We start from the raw sequence: 25,790 nt of genomic DNA, 5'->3' as shown, positions 1-25,790 counted from the left end.
ACTCAGCTCTGTAGACCAGGCTGCCCTTGACCTCACAGAGATCTGCTTACCTCTGCCTCTCAAGTGCTGGGATCAAAGGTGTATGCTACCACTGCCTGACAAGATTTTTGAGATAGTCTCTCAGTGGCCTGCAGCTTGATAATTAGGCAAACTGCGTAGCCAGGGAACCTCAGGGATCCCCAGCACTGGTGAGCATGGATATTTTATGTGTTCTGAGGTTCAAACTCAAGTCCTGTAGCTACAAGGCAAACACTTTGCTGACTTAGCCATCTCCCTAGTTCCCTATTTTATATACCTTCATACCCTGGGTCATATCAAAGAGGTTTTGGGGTGTGTGTGAAAGGGTTATAAGAAGAAAATGTTTAAGAAAGAGAGAAAACTGGGAACTGGCAACATAGTCTCAGTGCAGAGGGAGAGTGGGAAGTTTGGTGAGTTTAAGGTAAGCTCTGGTGGGGCAAGGACATCACCTTAATCCACTGAGGTCAGGGTGGATTAGCACAGTGGCAGAGAGCAGCCTGACTCCTGATGAGCCCCTTTGTGGTGCATGCCAGCACCCCAGTACCTCACCCCACTACCTCACCGAACACAAGCTGCCTGGATTTGCTCACCAAATCTTTGTGGACAAAACTTACAGGTTCCAGCTGTCTTCATGTAGTCTATAGCCTTGCTTATGTCTAAACTTAGTATTAATGGCTGTGTGTAGTCTAACACATATATCATGCTTACGTGAGCATAACGAATCAATGAGACAAAATCAGAGTAAATGACCCAGATGATCGTGAACAAGTACTTCTTACTAAGAAGCATTAGTGCATGTTCTAGTCTCCATACAGAAGTTCTCTGTAACAAGCTCTTCTCGGCTTGTACACCCTGGCTGGAGCTGCTTGGCCCCTCAGTTGTTTAAGCCCTAAACCCAGCCTGGCCTGCACTGAAGACCAGACCGCTCCTGCCCAGCTCCTGTTTACACTCGCTACTCTAGAGATTTGGTTTGTTTTTGAAAGATTCATTTTAAAGTTTGTATGGAGAGCCACGTTTGTTACATCTGAGCCCTGAGTGATGGGAACAGAAGCAAGACAACCGTATGACTTAAGTGTGAAGATTAGATTAGCAGAGGGACTTCCTGCAGACATAATATAAACTGGCCAGATGGTTAAGGGGGAAACTTTCCTATGTGTACATACACATACATGTATATATTTTTATATGCTCAGAAGACTGATGTGCAAATACAGCTCAATAATTTGAGACATTCTCTTTCCAATATTAAAACAGAAAGGAAAATACTATCTTAGACTCTCTGGACTCTTAGGTTAGGGTTTATAGATTGGTTCTAAAAGAAACTGTAGGATGTTTGGAAAAGGACTTCAACTAATAATCCTGAGTTTTAAGCATGGATTGAGGGGGCTGGAGCGATGACTCAGCCGTTAAGAGCACTGCTGCTCTTCTACAGGACCCAGGTTCAATTCCCAGCACCCACATGGCAGCTCACAACTGTCTGTAATGTCAGTTCTAGGGAACCTGACACCTCACACCAGTCCACATAAAAACAAAACAGGGACTGAACACTAAATTTTTAAGAGACCAGCAAGTCCGTGGCTTATTGTGAATTAACCATGAACAGACTTGGAATGTATCATGTGTTAGTAACTTACTGCTTTGAAACAGGTTACCCCCAAATGTAGTGGCTTAAAGTGGTATGGTAATCGTCACACATCCTGTGAGTGAGAAAACCTAGCCTGACCTAGTCTTGTGCATTGAAGTCTCTTAGAAAGCTGCAGGCAAGCTGTTGCCAGGGCTGAAATGTCTCGTCTAAAGAAAGGAAGGGAAAGAGCCACTGTCCGGCTCACAGGCTTTTAATAAGGTGCAGTTTTATGTGTACTGTTGGCTGGAGCCCAGCCCACCCTCAGTGCTGTGCCATACATAGGCTTTTGACATGGCCTGTTTGTATACTTGTAATCCTCAAAAGCTTGATGCCTGCCTAGGCTACATATTAAGACCTTGTTTCAAAAAAAGATGTGAACACAAAGGGTGTGAACGCTTTTTAGGGACATGGATCTGTTTTGGGCAAGGTTTCCTTTTTTCTATTCCATGCACGCAGGGACTGGAAGAGACAGGGTCTCACTATATAGCCCTAAGTGGCCTGGAATTTGCTATGAAGGCCAGGGTGGCCTTGAACTCAGAGATCCATCTGATTCTGCTTCCTGAGTGCTGGGATTAAAGTGCTAAAATGCCCCGTAATATGCGATTTTTTTTAAACAAAATTCTTCAGACCCAAGCAGCTTAATAGACATACTAAGCTGGAAGTTCACGGTATTCCGTGCCTGGTCTGGCCCGGCCCCTCTTCCCAGCTCTTTGATGGCTGTGTTTCTGATGAGTACTCACAGGGCAGAGAAAGAATGGGCTCTCCTCATCCTCTTACCCCATTGTGGTAGCTCACTCTCCCTGATTTCATCTAATTACTGCCTGGAGGCAGCACTCCAAGTCTATTCACACTGTTTATTCAGACTTCGACATATGAAAGGAAGGAAACCAATCTTTTTCCTATACATTCACAGACTTTATTGTGACACCAGATGGGTGAGTTTTTTCCAGCAGCCAATCCTGCACCTCTCAACACATTAGCAGGATAGATTACCATTCATGACTGGATACCCAGCATCAGAGCAGGGGCCTAAAGGCTCGGCAGTAGGAGAACACACCCAGACTCAGATGCCAGTCTCAAGTTGTGAGTCTCGAGGCTTGTCTACAAAGTAGACTTCCACCTCAGGTTAGGTAATCGGCTGTAATAACTCTCAGAATTTGAGGGACACGTTTGCTGGTGTATCAGAGAGAATGTGATAGGTTGAAGATGTTGAAGATGTTCGTATGTTTGGGTCGGAGAGGATCTGAGCCCCAGAGCGTCTGTCCCTGTGGAGTGTGCCACTTCTCAGCCAGGATATGTGAATCACTCCAGGGGCTCTCTGAACTTCGTCTCCAGGGCTTTTAAGAGGCTTCACCAGGTAGTCACAGTCAAGGGTTGACTCCATCCCTAGCTCTTTTCTTTTCCCTGGAGGATGGAGAACTGGACTCATAGCTCCAAGTTACTAATTGTGTCTTTCTGGTGTCCAGCTCCCACCACGAGGCTAACCAGAGGCCCACCACGAGGTGCTTCACTAGAAAGGAATCTCCAGAGTCTTGAGGGTTGGGAAACTTGGTGGCAGGAAGTGGGTAGAGACCAAGTATATTTCTTCTTACATCGTAGTGTATACAAACATTCAGTCCTTAGCAGATCTGAGGCTGCGTGAAAAGCCGTTACCATGGATACCATGGTTAGTACCTATATTTACATGTGTTCATCTTGCCTCAGATACAGCTGCTCACTCAGACAAACAGCTTACCGTGCGGCTGTAAAGCATGGGCATAGCCCCTTGAGGTAGGCTAAATAATGACCCCCAAAGATTGACTTTATTTTATAATCCCAAATCTGTGAGAATGCGACCTTAAATAGCATGAGAGAGTTTGCAAGTGTGGGTAAGAAAAAGAAAATGTGGCAGGGTAGTTGTTGCTCACGCCTTTAATCCTAGCACTGGGGAGGCAGAGGCAGGCAGATCTCTGAGTTCAAAGCCAGCCTGGTCTACAGAGCAAGTTCCAGGAAAACGGCTCAGTGGTTCCACATTTGAGGGAAATGTTATATTTATGTCTCTGAGTTTGACTTATTTTCCTTAATTTGTGATCCCAGGTTCTTCCATTTTCTTGCAAATGATAAAATTTTGGTTTTTATTATTAGTTCTGTGAAAATGTAATACCTTTTAAACTGTATTCACTCCTTCCCCGACCCCTCCCATGTCTGTTCCCCACCCCCATCCCCCACCCTCCACCCCCCCACCCCCCACCTCCCCCACCCCACCCCTGCCCACCCCCACCCCCACCCCATCCTCCTACCTAGCTGTGTGTTCACACCAACCTTGGCCTTCCTTCCTTCCATGCCAGGGTTTGGTCTAGCCTGAGATTGCATAGGCTTGTGCATACTATCACAACCAGTGTGACTTTGTATGTGCACTTGAAGAAGTTTCTTCTCTTGTTTGTTTATTTTTTTGTGTGGGAGCCTTACTGGGTAGCCCTAGCTATCCTGGAACAACTCACTATATACACCAGGCTAGCCTAGAATTCACAGAGATCCACCTGCCTCTGTCAGCTGAATGGTAGAATTAAAGATATGCACCACCATGCCTAGCTATAATCTTTTTCTTTCTTTTAAACAACTCTTTTTAAAAAGCTTTATTTATTTAATGTATATGAGTACACTGTCACTCTCTTCAGAGACACCAAAGAGGGCATTAGATCCCATTACAGATGGTTGTGAGCCATGTGGTTGCTGGGATTTGAACTCAGGACCTCTGGAAGAGCAGTCAGTACTCTTAACCTCAGAGCCATTGCTCCAGCCCCAATTTTTTTCTTTATGGTTGAGGAAAACTTAGTTGTCTTTGTATCACATTTTTTAATCATTCATTTGTTGGCAGGCATTTAGGCCAATTCCACAGAAAACATGTATATACTCTGTACTAAGCTGACTTTGGTTCTCTTGGGGAGTTTGGCGTGGTTTTGTTTTTGTGTCTCTGTGTGTGCCTGCATGTATACCATGTGTGTGTCTGATGTCTACAGAAGATGGCATCTCTTGGAATTGGAGTTACAGAAATATCTTGAGCCACAATTAAAGATGCTGGGAGTCTGACCTGTGTCCTCTGGGAGAGGCCCCAGTGCTCTTGTCCCTGGAGCCTTCTCTCCAGCCCCTTTGTTTGTTTGTTTACTTTTTAAACAAATCCAAATGCATCGTGTAGCCCAGAATGCATCGTGTAGCCCAGAATGCATTGTAGCCCAGAATGCATCGTGTAGCCCAGAATGCATCGTGTAGCCCAGATCGGCCTCGACTTGAGCTCTCAGGGCTATGTGACTGTGTCTACCACTCAGTCTCCTGGAACCATTCAAATCTGATCACTTCAGGACTCCGGGGAGTAGGGCATGGGAGGGGGCAGCACATGCTACAGCAAAAAACAACTTTTAGGAGTTGGTTCTCTCCATGTGAGTTCCGGAGATCAAACTGAGGTCATCAAGCAAGAACCTTTAACCCCTGAGACAGACACTGCCAGCCCGCTTCCCTGGTCTTTTTGCACATTAAGCTATGACTTCATCAGGAGCAGCCCAGCAGCCCAGGCTCCTTCCCATTAGTTCGCATGACGCGTGCTCCTCTGGTGGAGCTGGCCAGGGCTCTCTTGAACACACGGGCCTTCTCCTTGGCATCCTTTTTTTCTGACAGGTTTTTCCATCACCAGTTTCAGGAAACTGCCTTGGCTCTCGGTGCTTAACATGTTCCGTGAGCACATTCCTTCTCTTGGCTAGAAGCGCCTTCTGCTTGTTTACAGTGATGGGTGGGGGTGAATGCTGTTCCAGGCACTTCCTGGTGTGCTGTGGCAATACTTGTGGTCATTCCTTTTTGAACAGCATTCATTCCCTTGATGTCTACAGTATCAGTCTTTTAGATTTGCATGTATGTGGCCAAAGGAATACCTCTGGGTTTCCTACCAGGGTTCCTCTGCTCTTTCCCTCTGTGTCTGTCATTTTGGTGAATTACTGGAAGATAGGTGCTGTGGGACAGAAGCAAAGGCACCTTCTCTGTCTTAAGACATTGTTCCTGGTTCTCTTCAGTACTAAATTCTACCGGATAAAGTACACTGGAGATCTGCACGCCACACTTTCTTGCAGATGGTGTAGCATCTGGCAGAGAGCAGTACCAGAGGGTCCGCTTTAGAGCTTGTTGTCATTTGCCAGTGTTGTCCCTCGGGGTGTAAACACCGTGGGCAGAGCACACCTGGCACAGACTGCATTTCCTCCTTAGTGTTTTCCAGATAGATGTTGTGAAATTCTTTTGTTTTGTTTGTCTCTAGTGCCTGGAAACCTTGGCTGCTACAAGGATCATGGAAACCCACCTCCTCTCACGGGCACCAGTAAGACGTCAAACAAGCTCACCATACAGACCTGTATCAGCTTTTGTCGGAGTCAGAGATTCAAGGTACCACTCCATAGTGTGCAGCTGTGGGAAGGATAATGATAAATCAGAGCAGCCCATGGGTCAAGTCACATGGGAAGAGCAGGCTGGGGGGGAGGCATGGAGCATAGACAGCATTCCATGTGAGGATGGGGCGAGGGGCTCCCCAGTAGCCTCTGTAGGCCCTTGTCCGTTATGATCAGGGATGTTAACGACGCCATAGAGTCGAGCCAAGGCACTGAGTGGTTCCCTTCCGTGGCAAACCGCCATGCCTTACCTCTTCCAAATGTTCTTTTCTTCTTCTTCTTTTCTTTATCTGAAATGTATTTCCCAATCACCAGGCTTCAGTAGTGCTGTTTTGTATTAAATTAGACAGAAGATCCCTCCCTCTCTCCTTTTGTTTTTCCCTCTTTCCTTAACCAGTTCAGTCCAGAAGCCATTAATGAAGCCCGAGAGGGAAGAGTACCCTGCTCCTGTGAGGCAGGCAAACAAGCAAGGCAGGTGGACCCCTGACCCGTGTGGTTGGTGCTTGTGCAGAGTGTGAGCACATAACGACTGTTTCAGAGCCAGGATACTCCGACTGCTGGGGAAGGGAAGTGCAAATGTGGGAGCCGGGGCGCCTGAGAGGAAATCCAGATAGCGCTGGGAGAAGTGTGAGTTCCTGCCTTTGATGATGGACAGGTGAATAGTAATGCTGTATAAATGTGCAGTGGCCGTGTGTGCACACACCTTCACTTCATCGCTATCCTTGCCACACGCTAATAACGGGGCCATAGCCAGCACTCAGGTCTCCACCAGAAAGAAGCTCTGTGGGGAAATTACCCATGCTGTGATCAAAGACCAAGATGTGTTCGTAACATCTTGTGTAGGACAGAAACATTAGTACAGATGCATCAGTGGATGAAGCCGCCTTGAAAGGGGTCCCATGACCTAAATGTGGCATGCTTTAAGCTTCAGATAATGATAACAAGTGCATCTTACTGACTAAAATAAGAGCACCCCACTCCACTCCCGTGAGAACCGAGGAAGAAGATAAATATTCGTGATTAGAGAATGAAAACTAGTAAGGATAGAAGAAATGGTGGCATTATTATCATATGACAGCCCTCATAGTATGATTCACAAGATGAACATCAAGGTCTGCACATATCTCAGAACTTCACTTACTATTTCCATAAAAGTATACCTGGCCTTAAGAATCACCCACAATGACTGGGTATGGTGGTTCCAGCACTTGGGGGCCAGAGGCAGGTGGATCTTTGTGAGTTTCAGAGCAAGCCAGCCTGATCTATATAGTGAGTTACAGGCCCATCACAGCTACATGATGAGACCGTGTTTCAAAATACAACAAACAAACCTGTGTGTGTGTGTGTGTGTGTGTGTGTGTGTGTGTGTACAGTGTCTTATATAGTCCAGGATGACATTGAACTCTTAGTTCTCCTGCCTTCCCTGCCCAAGTGTTGGGATTATGAGCATGTGCTGTAGAGCCAGGCTGTAGTTAAAAGTATCTGTTTCAAGAATACCCATAGCTAGTGCCCTCCTCAGTTATGAGGGTGACCCGTGCTTCCTTACTGATGAGCAGACAGTCATACCTACCCTTACCTCATTGGCTTAGAGGGCCTTGTTAAAGAAATGGTTTTTTAAAAAAGAAATAGGAGGCTGTAGAGTTGACTCGGAGGTTAAGAACATTGACTGTTCTTCCAGAGGCTGAGTTCAATTCCCAGCAACCACATAGTGGCTCACAACCATCTGTAATAGGATCTGATGCCCACTCTGGTGTGTCTGAAGACAGCTACAGTGTACTCATATACATTAAATAAATAAATCTTAGCTGGGCAATGGTGGCACATGCCTGTAACCCAGCACTTTGGGAGGCAGAGGCTACAGAGTGAGTTCCAGGACAGCCAGGGCTATAGAGAGAAACCCTGTCTTGAAAAAAACAAATCCAAAAAACTAAATAAATAAATAAATAAATCTTTAAAAAAAGAAATAGAGTAAATAGATTGAAAAGTAAGAATTTTTTATTTTGTAGAACATTCTAAGGAACCTATGAAAAAGGGACTAGAATCAGTGAATAAAGTTAACAAGGTTGTAGGCTATAAGGTAATATACAAAAAGCTGTGTATCCATATACTAGCAGTGAATAATTAATAATGTATGCTTCTAAACAAATACTTACAATATTACATATCTCACTGGTGTATCTGAGTGACCTCTCTGGGAGCTCAGCTGGTGCTCTCGTACAGTATATTTCAATAAACCCCTTTGTCCTAAAAGAAAGAATAGAAAAGAAAATCCTGCCATTTTGCAAGATTGGGCCTAGCGTGTTACCTAGTTGCCGGGCTCTTGCCGGGCACATGTAAAGCCCTAGATCCTAACAGCATGGGAGTAAAAGTGAGGAGGAGAGGTAGCTATGAAATTTAAGAGCTCACAACCTGCTTGCAACCCAGACAACACAAGTATTATTAAGGTGGTGACCCCTTAGGTTAGTCTACAAATTAAATGGAATCCTAATAAAAAATAGAGCTTTTTAGAAAAATGATAAGCTACAATGCTGGAGAACACAGTAAAACGCTTTAGTAATAAAACGCTTGCCCAGGAGAGGCAAGACCCAGGCAGGCAATACTAAAGAAAAATGGCCGACCCTGATATGCATATGCAAAGACAGACCAACGTGGTCTTGGTAAAGAACAGTTATGTGGAACTTACTCATCTGAGCTGTTCCGTGAAACCACTGTCACCAAGAGAGGAAATCATGCGCCAGTCAGAATCGCCCACAGGCAAATCAGACCACACGTCTATTATTTTTTGTTTAGGTAAATAAAGTTTTATTAAACAGAGCCATGCCTGCTGTTCATTTACATATTGTCTGTAACTGTTGCCATTATGTGGCCAGGAAGCTGGGTAGAAAAATCTGTAGCCCACAGAATGCAGAATATTTATTTCTGGCCTTTACAGAAAAGGTTTTCTTTTCTGTATATCAGTGAAGAAAAGTGAGTCTTGTTTTGCATCATAGCTTAGGCAAAGATTGACTTTAAATTAAACTACAGAAAAAAGTTGCTATAAGAGTTTCATAAAAATAGACATTCAGGAGCTGGGCGGTGGTGGCGCACGCCTTTAATCCCAGCACTTAGGAGGCAGAGGCAGGCAGATTCAGAGTTCGAGGTCAGCCTGGTCTATAGAGTGAGTTCCAGGACAGCCAGGGCTACACAGAGAAACCCTGTCTCGAAAAACCAAAACAAACAAACAAACAAAAAACCCAACAACAACAACAACAAAAAAAGATTCAGAACAGTAGACTTCACAACTTAAAAATGAACCTATAAATTGATTGTCAGTTGATTTCTCACAAACTTGCCAAGATCATTAGATTAGGAAAGAATAGTCTCCACAAACGGCAATGAGGCGGTGGGCTACTTGCATGCCGGACAGTGTGTGGACACTGCGTTGGTTCCTTTTTTCAGAGCTGTGACAAAGGAAGCTTGAGGAGGAAGGGTTATTTTAGCTGGCACTTTGAGCCGTGGCATTAGGAGCATGAGGCAGCTGTCACAGTGCAGGACAGTCAGGAAACAGCCGTGAGGGGCTGGAGCTCCGCCCACTCTCTTCTTTTGTTAAATGTGGGCCTCAGCCCAAGGGATGCGACTGCCTACAACCAGGGTCAATCTGACCCAAAAAATGGAAAGAAAAAAAACCCCAAAAACAAACAAACAAAAAACAAAAACAAAAACTAAAGCTCTCAATAGTAAAATGTCGGGCAATGCAGTTTTAGAATAGGCAGAAGAAACAAGCAGCTCCTCACCAAAGAGGACCGACAGTACAAAGGAGCAGATGAAATTCTATACACCATCAGTCACTCAATTAATGCACAGTAAAGCCACCATGAGTTACACAGCCATCAGTGTGGCTAGAGTCAGATGTACTGACAGTAGCAAGTGCTGACTGACGCGGGCCCAGTCTTGCTGCGAAAGGTTTCCTGGGAAAGGTTCGTGGTTCTTTTTAAAAAGTTAAGCCCAACAGTCTCGCCCCTAATTATTACTTCAGACGAATGAAAACTTACAAGAATGTGTATGCCAATGATTATGGGAGTTCTAGTCTCCATAACGAAGATCTGGAAATAGATGAACGAATGGTGCCCTGTCCATATTATACGGGACTGTGTTCAGTAAGCCGGAGGAGTGGACTGTTGGTGTGTGCTCCCGTGTGTGTGTGTGTGTGTGTGTGTGTGTGTGTGTGTGTGTGTGTGTGTGTGTGAACTTCAGGCAGGCTGAGGGCGGGTTTTGGGTTTTTAAGCTACTTTCTATTCTCCAAATGGTACTAGTAGAGCAACTTGGGTAGTCGTTGCCAGGCACTGTGGGAGGGGCTATAAAGCAAGAGCGTGAAGGCTCCAGTGTGGGTGTGGGTGTGGGCGGGCGGCTTGTTCTGTACCTGGGGATTGGCTCCTGCAGACTGTGTGCTCAGTCAGGGTATTAGCATTAAAATGAAATGCAAATGTAAGTGACACAACTGTAAAGCTCATCTTGGAGCCCAGGACACACGCTGCTCTTGGGGAGGACCAGAATTGGGTATCGTGCGCCTATGTCCAGCGGCTCAGTAACTCAGGTGTTAGGGCATCCGAGACTGGCCTCTGGCCTCTGTGGGCACCAGTGCTCATGTGTCCACAGACATACAGATACACACAGACAAATGGATACACACACACACAAAGAGAAGTCTCGGGGACTGGAGAGGTAACTAACGCTCCAGAGGAGCTGGGTTTGATTCCCAGCATCCACGTGACAGTTCAGAACTACCTGTAACTCCAGGTATCCAGTGTCTCTTCTGGGCTCCACAGGGACTGGACACATGCAGTGCAGACATACACGCAGGCAGAATACCCATACACATACATATGAAGGTGGATCTTAAAAAACATAAGGGGACTGGAGAGATGCCTCAGTGGTTAGGGGCACTTGCTGGGTCTTCCAGAGGACCCAGGTTTGATGCCCAGCCCCCACATGGTGGCTCACAGTCATTTGTGACTCCAGTTTCAGAGATCAGTTTCAGAAGAGAGGCCTCTTCTGGCTTCTAAGAGCACCAGGAATATACATGCACGCAGGCAAAACACCCGTTTATATAAAAATTAAGTAATTAATTTAAAATTTAATTAATTAAAAATTAATTAAAATGTTACCGGGAACATAGTAAATAGTCAGTAAAGTGTTTTGCTGTTTTTAACCAATGCTTCATGTTAAAGACTTAAATACTGTGGAAATGAGGACAGTAGCGTCCTCACAGGCAGCGAGCACCTGAGTGAAGCTAAGGAAAGGTCACAGGGAAAGGGTGGACGGGGAAACGGCCAACTGCTCCGGGTTTGAGGGTAAGGAGGCCGCCAGCCTTCCCAACATCACGTTATAACGTTTACCCAGACTCCCCAAGTTCATAGCCATCTCAGTGCAAAATTCATGTAGTCCAACTCAGAAGTCCTCACACTCCTCTCCTCCTTTGCCAGTTTGCCGGGATGGAGTCAGGCTACGCGTGCTTCTGTGGGAACAACCCTGACTACTGGAGGCACGGGGAGGCGGCCAGCACTGAGTGCAATAGTGTCTGCTTCGGGGACCACACGCAGCCCTGCGGCGGAGACGGCAGGGTCATCCTTTTTGACAGTGAGTATGTTTGGTGCCACAGGCACAGCCAGGGACAGCAGGCCCTCCCACCCACTTAATTATCCATTCGGCAGTGCTCACGAAGCGTGTGCCACGTGATGCCAGCCGTGGCTTTCAGCTCCTGGGACTGAAATACAGAGCAGGTTGACTCAGACCTGCTCCCAAAAGGGACAGCAGTCTACCCTGCGTGTTGTGCTCTGAGTATCTTGGCTGTTGCAGGTGTCTCTGCTAGACATACTCCACCGTGCCAGCACAGTAGCAGTCCTCGGGAGGCGAGAAGGGGCTTCAGTTCAACAGGACTTAGTAGCTGGTGTTGGTTCAGACTTTAGGAGTCTGACCCCAACTAGTTTATTTTAGGCTTATTTAAGCACAGCCCAATTTGATGAACGTTTTCCTGGTGGTAATTAGCTCAGTCCCATGTGCGCAGTAAAGCATAAGATGTGGCTACCCTGGAACTCTTTGTAAAGTCACGTGACACTGTCCATAAAGATGGTCCCATAGATAGACTACATGTGACACCTTCTACAAAGCTAGGCTCTACAGATTGACAAGCTCATGGTAAATAAGTAAGGACCCACCATGGCCTTGGCCACACAGCACACAGCATGGCCACTAACCACACCCACTCCCACCCACTCCCATCCTCTGAGCAGACACCGGGGCATGCATCCCTTCCTTTGAATGGGCAGCCCCATGACTCTAACACTATTCCCTCAGTGTTCCCGCAGGCTGTCCAGGACTACGTTCACAAGTAAAAAGATAAGGCTTTCAGCTTAGAGCACACGTTGGTGTTGGTTGTGTCTGCTCTCCTGTGCTCTTGTTTTGATACAGCCACATTTGTGTGTTTGTAGGCACTGGGGTTGGTGCCTCACCAAGGCGCATCTGAGCCAATGCCCTAGCAAACACTTAAAGTCAGTTTGCCCTGAACCACCACGTGTGTGAGGTGCCAGCAAGAAACAGGGCTGTGCTGACTGCTGTGAGCTCTGAGCCTTACCCCTCCCCACTGTGCCCGCTTGTCCCTTGCCACAACATACAAAAATGTGGTGATACCTCATGAGAGCTATAAGCCCTGATTCTCACATTCTAGAATTCTCAGGTAAATGGCAGAAGAGAGACCTCGAGCCTACAGAGGGAGTTAGCACGTCTGCAGGCTCTCTGATGGGGACCAGACATCCATCCTGACATCTCAGCTAGGTGGGGGGGTCCAGCTTCAGCAGTACCCTCACAAGATCTGTTTCCTAGAGCTGCCGTAATGGGGAGTCACAAATTGCAATGCGTAAATCAATAGGAACTTACCCTCTCACAAAGAATAGAAGCCCCAAATCAAGATGTCAGCAGGCGGTGCTCCCTCCCAAGGCTCCAGGAACTGTGACTAAAACAGCCCAGCCCATTGTGGGTGGTGACATCTCTGGGCTGATGGTCCTGGTTCTATAAGAAAATAGGCTGAGCAAGTCAAGAGAAGCAACCCAGTAAACAGCACCCCTCTATGACCTCTGCATCAATTCCTGCCTGCAGGTTCCTGCCCTGTGTGAGTTCCTGTCCTGACTTCCTTCAGTGATGAATAGCAATGTAGAAGCATAAACCAAATAAATCCTTTTCTCCCCAATTTGATTTTTGGTCATGGTGTTTCGTCACAGCAAGGGAAAACCTAACTAAAACAGAAATACCCATAGTATTTGTTTTAAACCCATGACTTTATTATTTTCTTTACATTTTGTGTATGGGTGCTTTGGCTGCATGTTTATCTGTGCACCACAGGCATACCTAGTGTCCTCAGAGGCCAGATCCCCTGGAGATTGAGTTACAGATAGTCGTGAGAAGTTATGTGAGGGCTGGGGATTGAACTCAAGTCCTCTAGAACAGCCAGTGCTCTTAAAGTCTCCTCTGAAGTGCAGGCAGACTCTGAGCTGCAGCCCTGTTAACACCAAAGGGAGTTCCACACCCCTGTGCTCGGTGGCAGCGGTCAACATTGTCATCTCCAAAGCAGGAGCAGGGGAGCAGTAAGGAAAGACTGGACAGGGCCAGTTCAAAGCCAGGCAGGTGCCTGTTGGAGCCATTCAGAAACCATTCATGGTGCTGACTGACAGGCTTGGACAGCCCTGCCCACACCCACAAGCCCCTGCTGCTGGTAACACGTATCGTTTCTCTTGGTCTGGTTTCACTCTCTGGCTGCAGCTGTCCTCAACAGACTCCATGTTCCTGGCGTGTTCCAAGGTCTCCACTGACACTTAAACAGACTCCATGTTCCTGGCATGTTCCAAGGTCTCCACTGACACTTAAACTCCACTCTCATGGCCTCACACACGGGCTTCCCTCAGGGAACCTGGACACTGCTGCTCACTGACAGCCTCCTGGGCCTGCCTTAAAAAGGTTGGTGCAGGACTAAGGAGGCGGCTTAGTGGGTAGAGGGACAGCTGCTTGTCATCACAGCACTAGGGAGGCAGAGACAGGTGAATCACTGGAATTAGCCAGTCTAGCCTACTGACAGGCAAGCTCCTGTCTCAAGAAACAGGGTTGTCAAGTCCTGAAGAACAATACCTGAGGTGTCCCCTGACCCCCTCACACAACACACATGAATGTCAGTCAGACCGCCATGACTGTAGTTCGCCATGACTGTAGTTCTTGCATTTGGTAAGCCAGCAAAGCCATATGTGCCCTACCACAGTGACGAGCTTGGCTTGACAGCCTGTGGCCTGTCTGCAGGCCTGCTTGGCCGTGGCTCCTGCTGCCCGAGTGCTGAGGCACATCAGCTCCGAAACACTTCTCTGGGCAGCCTTGTCCAGCAGGGCGCCTTGGCTGCACCTCCGCTCGTGTCAGATCTAACGGATGTTCAGCCTTACATCCCGGACCTTCTATGGTTTACAGCTTACCACTTCCTTCCTGAAATGCCATCAGAGAACTTTTTTGTCCCAGTCCAAAGTGGTCCTTCTCTGTGACGTCTTCTTCCGATTTGCTTTGTCTGTGACTTTAAACTTAGTTCTGGCCAATTGTTTGCTTTTTGTTTTCTGCTCTTTGTTTTGCTGTGAAGTCTCGTGACCCACCTAAGACACCAGTGTATCACAAGCACAATGCTACACTGTCTTAAAGTTTCTTCTGCCAATGGTTTCCCATTACTTGTTAATTTAGCCTCACTCAGATTTTCAGAACACAGCAGGACATAGACAGAGTTTTTGCCAGACTGCACTAAGGGCTGTAAACAGTTCACTAGAGCCTTGTTCTGACCCGAAGCTTCCCCAGTGCTATGTTGTTTCTGCTGAGGTTCCAGCTTCCACATTCCCACAAGAACTGTGTAGCATGAGCGGCTCTCTGAGGCTTCCTCAGCTCCATCTCCAGCCTCCACCCTCCACCCTCCTCCAGTAAACCAGTTCCTGAGCCCTTAGCGTGGCATGGCTAAGTCAGCCACAGCAGTGACACATACAGCAGTGACACACACACACAACAGTAACACACACAGCAGTGACCCCCATACACAGCAGTGACCCCACACACAGCAGTGACATACACAGCAGTGACGCGCATAGCAGTGACACACACACAGCAGTGACACACACACAGCAGTGACCCCACACACACAGCAGTGACCCCACACACAGCAGTGACATACACAGCAGTGACATGCATAGCAGTGACACACACACAGCAGTGACACACACACAGCAGTGACCCCACACACAGCAGTGACCCCACACACAGCAGTGACACACACAGCAGTGACACACACACACATAGCAGTGACACACAGCCATGACACACACACAGCAGTGACACACACACAGCAGTGACACACACACAGCAGTGACACACACAGCAGTGACCCACACACACACAGCAGTGACACACACAGCAGTGACCCACACACACACAGCAGTGACACACACACAGCAGTGACCCCACACATAGCAGTGACCCACACACAGCAGTGACCCACACGCAGCAGTGACCCCACACACAGCAGTGACCCCACACACAGCAGTGACCCACACACAGCAGTGACCCCACACACAGCAGTGACCTCCCACTTCTCTAGCACAAATTTTCTGTGTTACTTTTGCATCATTTTAACCAAGTATCTGGCAGAAACAGCTTCCAGGAGGAACTGTTTATGGTTCTGGTCCATGGTTTTAGGAGGCTGTTGGGACAAGGAAAGATGGCAGAACAATTCAGTTCATGGTGGCAGAGAGATTATTCCGTGCTGATAGGAAGGAGGCATAGAAGAGACTGCAGCCAGGGATTGGTGTAATTTATAACCTTCTACTGCCCACCCCTAGTGAGCTAGCTAGGCCTGTCCCCTAAATGTTCTGCAGCCTTCCCAAATTGTACTACCAGCTAGGGACAAGGGATGAAAGCGTAACCTCTAGGGAACATGGTGGACTCAGACTTTCACTAACCATCTCTGACGTCACTGGCCTGTAGCTGTTTCACTCTCCTTCCGTTTTCCCAAACTTTGCTGCCTTCCCTCTTCCTGTATCTGTATTTCTGTGGGTCTCATTGTAAAGGCACAGACCCCTGACCTTAAAACCTTCTCCAACCCATTATAACATCATCTTAACTTGGTTACATGTATAAAGACCCCTAGTGGTAGGATTGAATCCATCTTTTGGGGGACACAGATCAATTATCTTATAGCATAACTGTCCAGCTCAGCCAGGTTTATTTTAACCGATCCTTTGCAGGTTCTAACCTGGACATTGTCTACACGGTGTGTTTGTATGAAAGCTTGCCTAAGCTGCATAATAGGATTCTGCTTCAATAAAAGAAAAGAAAAGGAAAGAAACCCTAAAGATAAAGTAGGTTACCTCAGTAAGTACCAGAGGAGACTCAACCCCAAGTTTACCAGCTTTAAATTCTCTTAGCAACTAGACTCCCTTTTCTGAACAAGGGAGTCCCGACCCAGCTTCTGTGCCCGGTGTGCCCGGTGTGCCCGGTGTGCCCGGTGTGCCTGGTCATCATCCCTTCATCGTCCACAGGGCGCAGCTTTCTGCCTGGGTGCAGTCCATCTGCAGAGGCCCTGGCCGTGGCCGGCTCTGTGGCTCACTGCTCCTCAGAGATAAGTAGATGTGACACCATCCATCGGAACAGATCCTAACGCTTCCTCTCCCAAAGGGCGGAGCCTTAGGTAACGCAGTCACCTGCTGGTCATCCTACAGATAAGGCGGAGCACCTCAAGATACTAGCTACAGACAGCTCAGGATTTGGGAGAGCAGAGGTCCGAGTGACTGGAGGGGTGGGTAGGTAGTGAGAGTCCTTTTTACTTTTTTTGTTTGATGAGACAGGGTTTCTCTGTGTAGCCCTGGCTGTCCTGGAACTCACTCTGTAGACCAGGCTGGCCTCCAACTCAGAAATCCGCCTACCTCTGCCTCCCAGAGTGCTGGGATCAAAGGCGTGTGCCACCATGCCCAGCTTCCTTTTGGTTTACTTTTGGCTTAATTTTCCTGAGATTATTAGATCTGCGGTATCCTTAATAATTGGCTTTGGGATGTTCTCCTCCAATAACTCCTCTACCTGTCTCCTTTCTCGTTCGTTTATGAGACGTACATTATGCACTTGATGCTTTCTGTGGCTGTTAGGCATTCTTTTTGTTTGTTGGGTTTGTCCTCTCTGTTTCATTTTGGATAATAGGCTTTATTGACAGATGCTTCATCACTGATAGTATCTAATGTTTTTATTTTATATTTTTTATTATGTCTTTATTTTTAGGTATGTGTGTGTGTGTGTACGCGCGCGCGCGCGCGCGTGCACGTGCACACGCACTTGTGCACGTGCACACGTGCCCCACCCCACCCCCAAATGCATATGAGCACAATACCAGTGGAAGCCAGCAGAGGCTTCAGTGGAGCTAGACCTTCCAGGCAGCTGTGAACCAGCTATGTGACGTGGGTGCTGAGAACTGACCCTATATCCTCTGCATAAGCCAGCTCTCCAGTCCCAACATTTGATTACTTTGAGTTTTTGAGACAAGGCTGACCTCAGACTTTAAGCCAAAGCTGGCCTTAAATTTCTAATTCTCCTGCCTATAAGTTTCTAGCAGTTAGAATTACAGACAGGAAGCACTGTGCCTAGCTCACTGACTCTTGTGCTCTCCACATCTCTCCTGAGATTCCCAGCCGCCCGGTGTGTGCTCTCTCACGGTAAACTGTACTGTGTCCTTACACAGCCTCCATGTCTCACAGCCCGACCCGGGGTCACGCGAATCTTACTCTGTGGGCTGCTTTATTCCTTGGTGCTGAAGCTTTCCCTACCTTTTCTTGCCTTTGTGTGTGCACTGTGGTATTCTGTTTGATGTCATACACTGGGTAGAGTGGTACACACTGACGTAAACAGCATTACACTGCAGAGGCCTGCTGAGCGAGCACAGGGCCGGGGTCCGTCTGCAGCCCACCTCAGTGGGCAGTGTTTGGTCATTCCCTTTGCTGCCTTCAGGCTCCCTGACCCCTGAAGCTATGCTTAGTGTATGGCAGAGGACACTAGTGTGGGTTCTGGTGTCCTGTTCCACGCTGAGCCTTGAGCAGGTCCCTTATGGGAGACAGCCACTGTCTGCTATTTGGTGCAGTCTGTGGGAAGGCATGGGGGTCGCTGGTTCCCCTACTTTCCTACCGCTTAGGACCACTACCAACCACAGGGACCAGGTGTTTTCAGGGGTTCCCCCTCTTCCCCTGGCAGCTACACACTTTGGTCTTTGGCAGAACTTGGGAAAGAGACTCCTGTTCTCTTCCAAGGAGGCCTTAAGGCAGCAAGGGCCCGAAGTCTTCTGCTTTAGCTCGTCTCCCAGACGCAGTTGGCCTTTACCTGTTACTAAGGAAGTATTCTCCTACTCCCTCACAGACACAGACATGTTCACACCTGCCTCTCTCCAGTGGCCCTGGGAGAAATGGGTTAACAGCCCTCCCCCAGCACCTGGGGAAAGGCTTTTGGGTCCTTTGAGAGGGTGGCTGCTGGGCACTGGGCACTCTGGCCAGCACGAGGAGGCCTGTGCAAGTGATGCAAACACCGCTGTATCAGGCTCCGCGTGTCCTCAGTTGAGAAGCCAGGCTGACGGGTCCCCAGGAACTTGTTCACGTGCAGCCGTCTCACAGACTGGCAGTCACCTCTTCCCTCTGGACTCTGGCACAGATGAGCCCATTTCCGTGACCCTACGTGTTACTGGTAACTTCCCTTGGTTGTCTTGAGACCTCAGCTTCTGATTTTGAGCTTCCTCATTCATAAGAAGAAAAAGCAATTTCCCCGGGACTCACAAGGTAGGCAAAGACCCCCACTGAGCTCTTGCCAGCCTTTGGTTTTGTGAGTCAGTCTTGGCCTGGCATCCTCTGACTCCAGCCTCCGTGGCGCTGGGACTATATCCTGCCCACCAGGGCCAGCAAGGCAGCATTCTTGTCTTCCTTTTCTGTAGCTAGAGAAAAGCTCCCTAAAGCCCGAGGAGCTGACGCTTAGTGGAAGAGGCTTGCCTGGCATGCATATGGCCCTGTGTTCCATTTGAGCCCTGACAAGGAACAACTTATCCTCAATCCCGTTCCTACACTCCCTCCTCAAGTCTTTCATTTCCAAGATCTTAATTACAAGAGCGTCGCCTTTCTAAAATCCTAAGAAAGCACGGCTGATGCAGTGGGATGACCAAGAGCACCACGAGTCTGGTTTTACCCCCTCAGTCCCCTTGGGAGCTTTTGGAGACCCAATTCGTGCTCACACGTGCTCGGAGAGCATCCCTTCAGAGCAGGCCTTCCAGTCCAGTGCTCCCTGTGCACCTCTCGGGCGACTCGGGGCCCTTCCTCTATGACATCACCTCTTCAAAAGCCTCTCCTCAGCTGAGAGGTCCCAGTGTTTCCACGCACCCTATCTCAGATGTCCTCTCAGTGTCATGGGATACAGCAGCAGGTGGTGGCCCTAAACTGGAAAACAAGGGAGAGGCCTGGGAATGAGGTGCAGCCCGTAGGCTCGCATGGCCCTGCTGCTCCTGACTGCAGACTGTCTGACTCCAGCCAGACCCCAGCCTGGGCTGCACCACTCCTCCAAACACTAGTCTAAGGCCTCCTGGGGAAACCTAATAGTCCGCACAGTCATTTGTTCAGGGTTTAAGTGATTCATTCTGTGATTTGATCCTAAAACCCAGGATGGCCTGGTTTGTAGCTGGAAACAATGTCCCTTGTAAGATCACATTTCCTAAGAGTTTGTTTGTGTCCACATTGGAAAGGATCCCCAGGCCGAGACTCAGGCCCACTGTCTTCTCTCTGCAGCTCTCGTGGGCGCCTGCGGTGGGAACTACTCAGCCATGGCAGCCGTGGTCTACTCCCCGGACTTTCCTGACACCTACGCCACTGGGCGGGTCTGCTACTGGACCATCCGGGTTCCGGGAGCCTCTCGCATCCATTTCAACTTCACCCTGTTTGATATCAGGGATTCCGCAGACATGGTGGAGCTGCTGGATGGCTACACCCACCGCGTCCTGGTCCGGCTCAGTGGAAGGAACCGCTCGCCTTTGTCCTTCAATGTCTCTCTGGATTTTGTCATTTTGTATTTCTTCTCTGATCGCATTAACCAGGCCCAGGGATTTGCTGTCTTGTACCAAGGTGAGATATCCTTGTCTCTGGGGGCATAGGTGCCCCTGCCTTTTCCTCCTTGCCAGCATTTTCAAGCCTAAAGTGGATCTTTGGCGGCAGACTTGGTCCTCCTGACCCAGCTACAGATGATTTCAACATTAATTCATCCCAACTTACCATCACACAACACCCCACCTTCCAGTGCACGGCACCCACCTTCCAGTGCACAATTAGATTCTATCTCAGTTTCACTATTTTAATAATTTTGTTTATTTACTTTAGATTTTCTTTATGCCTATGTGAGTGTATACCACATTTGTGGAGTGCTTCAGGGGTTAGAAGGGGGCATCAGATTACTGGGAGCTAGAGGTATAGACGTGCAGTTATGAACGCCCTGACATGGAATGAGTGCTGGGAACCAAACTCAGGTTCTCTGAAAGAGCAGGCCGGGGCCATCTCCTCAGGCTAGTGGTTTTAGTGGCAGTTGTGTAGACAGACTACATGGATAGATTATAAAAAAAGGAGATGAGGATTGGAATTGGAGGGCTCCCAGTGGTCCTTCCATCCATCCTGCTGCTCCTAAACAGCCCAGGCAGGCCTGCAGACTAACCTACCATTGCTCCTCAGAAGCACAGGCGCTTCCCTCCAACAGGATCCTTTGCTGGCCTCTGAGAAGCGCAGGTGTTAGACCGCACAGGTATAAACTATTTAGGTAGTGGACTGGAGGAAGTGGGCAGGCTAGGGCGGGCTTGGATTTGCCATTATGGGGCCCTGTGAGCAAAAAGCTGGGAACAAGAAGGTGCCTCAGTGTCTGAAGACACCAATCTCAGCACCAGGCTCAGCAGTCTGTCCCTTCCACCTGCAGGCCAGGCCATAGCCTGACAGGTTCTGCTTTACCAGCAGAGACCAGTGGAGGAAACTGCATTGAATCACATCAGGTCTCCACGTCCAGGAGTAGCGCCACATACCTACCTGTAAGACCTGCTCGAGGACAGTAGAAGCCAGAAGATTAACAATTCAGGGTCATCCTCAGCTACATAGCTGGAGGCCAGCCTGGGCTATATGAGACCCTGTCTCAAACAGAAGGAAGTGCTGAGTTCAGGGGTTAGGTGCTTGCTGAGCAGACATGAGGAGTGGAGTGGGGTGCAGAGCTCTAGATGCACAGAAATTCTGAGTGGGTGTGGCAGCCCTCCGATTCCAGCCTTGGAGGGTGGAGGAGGGGTTCCTACAAGTCCCCATACTGAGGAGTTGTACAGTTTCCAAGTCTGCCTCCCTGAGGAACATGGAGGGGTGGGTGTTCATGGAGGAGGCCCAGCATTGACCTTGCGTCTCCACATGTACATGTTCCCCACATGCGTGTGCACCTATGCACGTGCAGAACATCCTCTCACAGAGAATGAAAAATAGAAAAGGCCTCATGCCATTCAGAGGAGCGCCCTCCTTCCTGCCGCGGTCCTCAGCTCTGTCTGGTTAATCCTTTTGCTCTCCTAGCCACCAAGGAGGAACCACCACAGGAAAGGCCTGCTGTCAACCAGACCCTGGCAGAGGGGATCACCGAGCAAGCCAACCTCAGTATCAGCGCTGCCCACTCCTCCAAAGTCCTCTATGTCATCACCCCCGGCCCCAGCCACGCTCCACAGACCGTCCCAGGTAGCCATTCCTGGGCGCCGTCGGTTGGGGCCAGCGGCCACAAAGTGGAAGGTAGTTCTTTCAACACTACAGACACAAGGGTGCTTGTGGGCGCTCCTCTGCAGACATGGTTGGGATGTTGGCCCTGCAACCTCTAGTCTGAATGGCCTTTGAGAGAAGTGCCCTCATTAGCGTAGCTCCCCTCCAAAGATGGTGTCTGTGTGCCTTTGGGAGCTGTGATTAGCAGCTAAGATGGTCTGTTCATCATAAAACCATCTCGTGAGAGCATCTTTCTAGAGCCCCGAGAAAAGCCGCACTGGCTCAGGTGTGAACAGGGCTGGAGGTCGGCTCAGGGGTAGGATGTGCACCAATTCTGCATCCTTGGGGTTTACGTCCCCAAGGATGCAGAATTCCTTCCAAGGTGCCAGGCACCATACTAACCGCTGGCCACACTGCACCAGACACACCCTACCCTTCTCTTGTCTGGAAACACAAGCCTAGTCTCCAAGTTGTGGGCAGCATAAGGCCAGCCATTGTTCCTCCTCTGCAGAATGAAGTGCACACAGATGCTGGGACAGAGCTGTGCATGTTTCCTGGGTTTCCAGTAGGGGGAAGGGAGACCAGAAGCCCCGCCGAAGGCTGGGCGTGCTAGGAGCTTGGAAGAGAAGCTGTGCAGGAGAGAGCCATGGGCGGTGCCCTTCACGGGCTAAGCCAGTGTGCTGGGCGGCAGGTTCTCCCTGGTTCTCCTGAGGACGTGTCCCTAAGGGAGCTGGTGCACTGAGGAGGACTGCCGTCTGTGATCTAGTCTAGAAGTCTTCACACTGCCCCTCACCTCTGTAGATCTTACCACAGAAGGCCGGGGAGAGACCTCTCCAGCCCCGCATCACTTGGCTGTGGATTGGAGTAGCATTTCACAGGTCTCACGTCTCGTTGCTCAGATGAGAAAACTGGGACCCAAAGACTTCTAAGTCATCCACTGCTGAGTTCCAGTGGCAGAGAGATTTACTGAACCCCTTTGGACCCCAACTCTAGTGTCCAGGTTTTACCAGAGACCAGCTCTGAGTCGCTCCTGCTGCAGAGTTCCTGCTCCTGCCTGCAGGACCCCAGAGCCAGTTCCGCCCCTGAGCTGTCAGGCTTCTTTGAGGGTGAAGGCAAGGCCAGTGAGCTCTGCTTTGCACTTGCAGGGTGGACCGTGTACGGCCTGGCGACCCTCCTCATCCTCACAGTCACGGCTGTCGTTGCCAAGATCCTTCTGCACGTCACGTTTAAGTGAGTATCAGTACAGACGGGAGCTCGGCGTCTTTCCTCTGTCATTTCTTCATCTGTCTGGGGACAGTTTAACATCAGAACAGGATTCCAGAGGCTGAGTCCCAGGCAGCACAAGGCAGAGAACACTGCTGTTCCTTCCAAGAGAGGCAGGTGGCAGGACCAGCCACACTGGGTGGAGGGTGCTGTGTCCACTAGACTCTGTTTCAGGAAGGGTTAAAAACATTCTGGCATAGAGATGTATTTAAAAGTCCAGCTTCCTAAGACACTACCATGCCTCCATCTCTCTCTCTCTCTCTCTCTCTCTCTCTCTCTCTCTCTCTCTCTCTCTCTCTCTCTCTCTCTCTCTTCTTTCTTTCAAGAAAGGATTTCTCTGTGTATAGCCCAGGCTGGCCCAGAACTCAGAGATCTGCCTGCATCTGCCTCCTGAGTGCTGGCATTGAAGGCCGCGCCACCACCACCTGACCCACGCAGTTTTCCTAATGCCTCTAGAAACCAAGGAAGTCTTGCAAAGATGATTTCAGCGCTTCAGTTAGTGCTCAGGATGTTCACCAATTTATTTTTCACAGTTCCATACGTGTACATAGTTTATCGTTCACCACCACCCTACGCTTCTCTTCTCCCCCACCAGACCCCACCCACTCCCACGCCTTTCTGTCTCGTTTTTTGTTTTTCCTTTGTGGCCCACTGCCCTTAGCCAGGCTACCCACATGGGCATGGGTGTGGGGCTGCTCGCTGGAGCGACACTGGCTACAGCTCTGGAGACAATGGCTTCCTCTCCTCCAACAGCCCTTGACGGCCCTTGCTCCCCTGGGTGGGGCTGTGGCCCACGAGCCCCTCCCCCACCTGTGACTAAATGTTTGGAATCATTTGGTCTTATACAAGCCCTATGTGGGCAGCCACAGCTGCCATGAATTCCTGAGTGCCAACGCCATGCCATCCCCACAGGCCAGCATCTCGCATCGCCTGGCCCTTGCGTGGAGCTGTGGAGGGCTGAGGGCTGTGTCCATTTTACGGCTGAGCTTGTAGCAGCCCTGTGTTGTCAGCACTTGACCAACCGTGGGATGGACTCTGCAGGGAGGGCTGCTTGCTGTGGACGCCTCAGTGCAGGCTAGGTGCAGGCTCCCTGACGCCCTGTGCATTGCTTCGCTCACCTCTGCTTGCTGTCCAGGCCACGCTGTGGGCTTGCGCATGCCCAGCCCTTAGCTCTCTCCCGGGCCACAGGTCCCTGCACAGCCCCTTGTTGGTGTCTGAGGCTCTTGACCCAAATATGCCCAAACTGTCTTATCCCCAGTTTGCCAGTAAGTACACATTATTTTTTTTTAAAAAGATTTACTTATTGTTATATCTAAGTACATTGTAGTTGTCTTCAGACAGCACCAGAAGAGGGCGTCAGATCTCATTATAAATGGATGTAAGCCATCATGTGGTTGCTAGGATTTGAACTCAGGACCTTTAGAAGAGTAGTCAGTGCTCTTAACTGCTGAGCCAGCTCTCCAGCCCCAGTACACATTATTTTTGAACATATATTTAAGCCTTGCTCAGTGCCATACACCTGAAATCCTAGCTACTTAGAAAGCTGAAGCGGAGGGTTATAACTGAGACTGATATGGGCGGCTTATCAAGACCCTGCCTCAGCTGGGTGCAGTAGCTCCGGCCTGCGCTCTCCCGTCTCAGTAGGCAGATAGGAGCATTGCTACAGTCCTCTCACTGCCTGTTCACCGGAGCGTGTGCAGCTCACCACTGCCTACACCCCTGAAGACAATGGCTTCCTCTCCTCCAACAGCCCTTGACGGCCATTAGCTCCCCTGGGTGGGGCTGTGGCCCATGAGTGACTAAATGTTTGAATAATTCTGTTCACTGCTTTGAGACCAACCTTTTCTACTTAATAAATCCCAGGACAGCCTGGGCCACAAAGTGAAACAAAACAAAAACCCAAAAACCAAAACCTATCTCAAAAACAAAAAGAAATCTTACAAAGGCTTTATTTACCCTTCAGTTCTAACAAAATTGAAGAAAGAAATAGTCAGAGCACGCTGACTTGTGTGTCCAGAGAGATCTTGCGCTGTCCAGACCCCACCTCCAGACCTTCCTGGGCACGGAGCGGGTTCTGGTCAGGCCTCCTCCCCTGGACTCCTCCCCTGGCCTCCTCCCCTGGCCTCCTCCCCCTGCCTCCTCCCCCTGCCTCCTCCCCTGGCCTCCTCCCCTGGCCTCCTCTCCTGGCCTCATTGGCCTCTACCACAAACGTTGACACGTGAAAGCCACTGTGGCCACACTCCTGACCTTCTCAGCTCCTCTCTGAACTTTCCCAGTAGAATAGTGTCCTTAGTGTTGTTGGCTGAGCTCCCCTTTCAGACAGACAGACAGACATGCAAAGAGAGTAGAATGTGGGGGAGATTCCGTTTCAGAACACCACGTGATGCTGGCTCGAATCTCCTCAGACCCGGTCTGTAAAATGGTGTAGGGCTGGGCGTAACACAGGGCTTCCCGTCGGGTGCGTGCTCTAGTGCTTTGCCTGCCCCTCTCACAGTAGCCAACACTGCTGTTTCCAGGAATGATGGAAAGGAGAAGTGTCTGGACGTGTTAGCGTCTTTTCAAGGCTTTTCACCCGTGGTTGGCTGTCCTCACTGATGTAGACTGCACCTTCAGAGGACCAATATGTCCTCTTCACATCCAAGGAAGGCCCTTGGGGCCCAGTGT

The 25,790-nt window shown here is 49.2% G+C and overlaps 1 protein-coding gene across 2 annotated transcripts in view; it reads left to right on the top strand.

Annotated features, from left to right (window-relative positions):
• Positions 1 to 25,790, top strand: part of Kremen1 (kringle containing transmembrane protein 1) — a 66,871-nt gene that overhangs the window by 37,003 nt on the left and 4,078 nt on the right. The window contains exons 4-8 of one of the 2 annotated variants that reach the window (XM_052198233.1): positions 5,922 to 6,046; positions 11,511 to 11,664; positions 19,893 to 20,225; positions 21,687 to 21,845; positions 23,009 to 23,093. In XM_052198233.1, coding sequence (XP_052054193.1) covers positions 5,922 to 6,046; positions 11,511 to 11,664; positions 19,893 to 20,225; positions 21,687 to 21,845; positions 23,009 to 23,093 — 856 coding nt within the window. Of the gene's footprint in view, positions 1 to 5,921; positions 6,047 to 11,510; positions 11,665 to 19,892; positions 20,226 to 21,686; positions 21,897 to 23,008; positions 23,094 to 25,790 lie in introns of both variants that reach the window. The other variant, XM_052198232.1, reaches the window with a different exon arrangement.

This window comes from Apodemus sylvaticus, chromosome 11, assembly GCF_947179515.1.
Source record: "Apodemus sylvaticus chromosome 11, mApoSyl1.1, whole genome shotgun sequence".
Classification (NCBI taxonomy): domain Eukaryota; kingdom Metazoa; phylum Chordata; class Mammalia; order Rodentia; family Muridae; genus Apodemus; species Apodemus sylvaticus.
The sequence above is the reverse complement of the archived record's forward strand: the minus strand, read 5'-3'. Positions and strand labels throughout refer to the sequence as shown.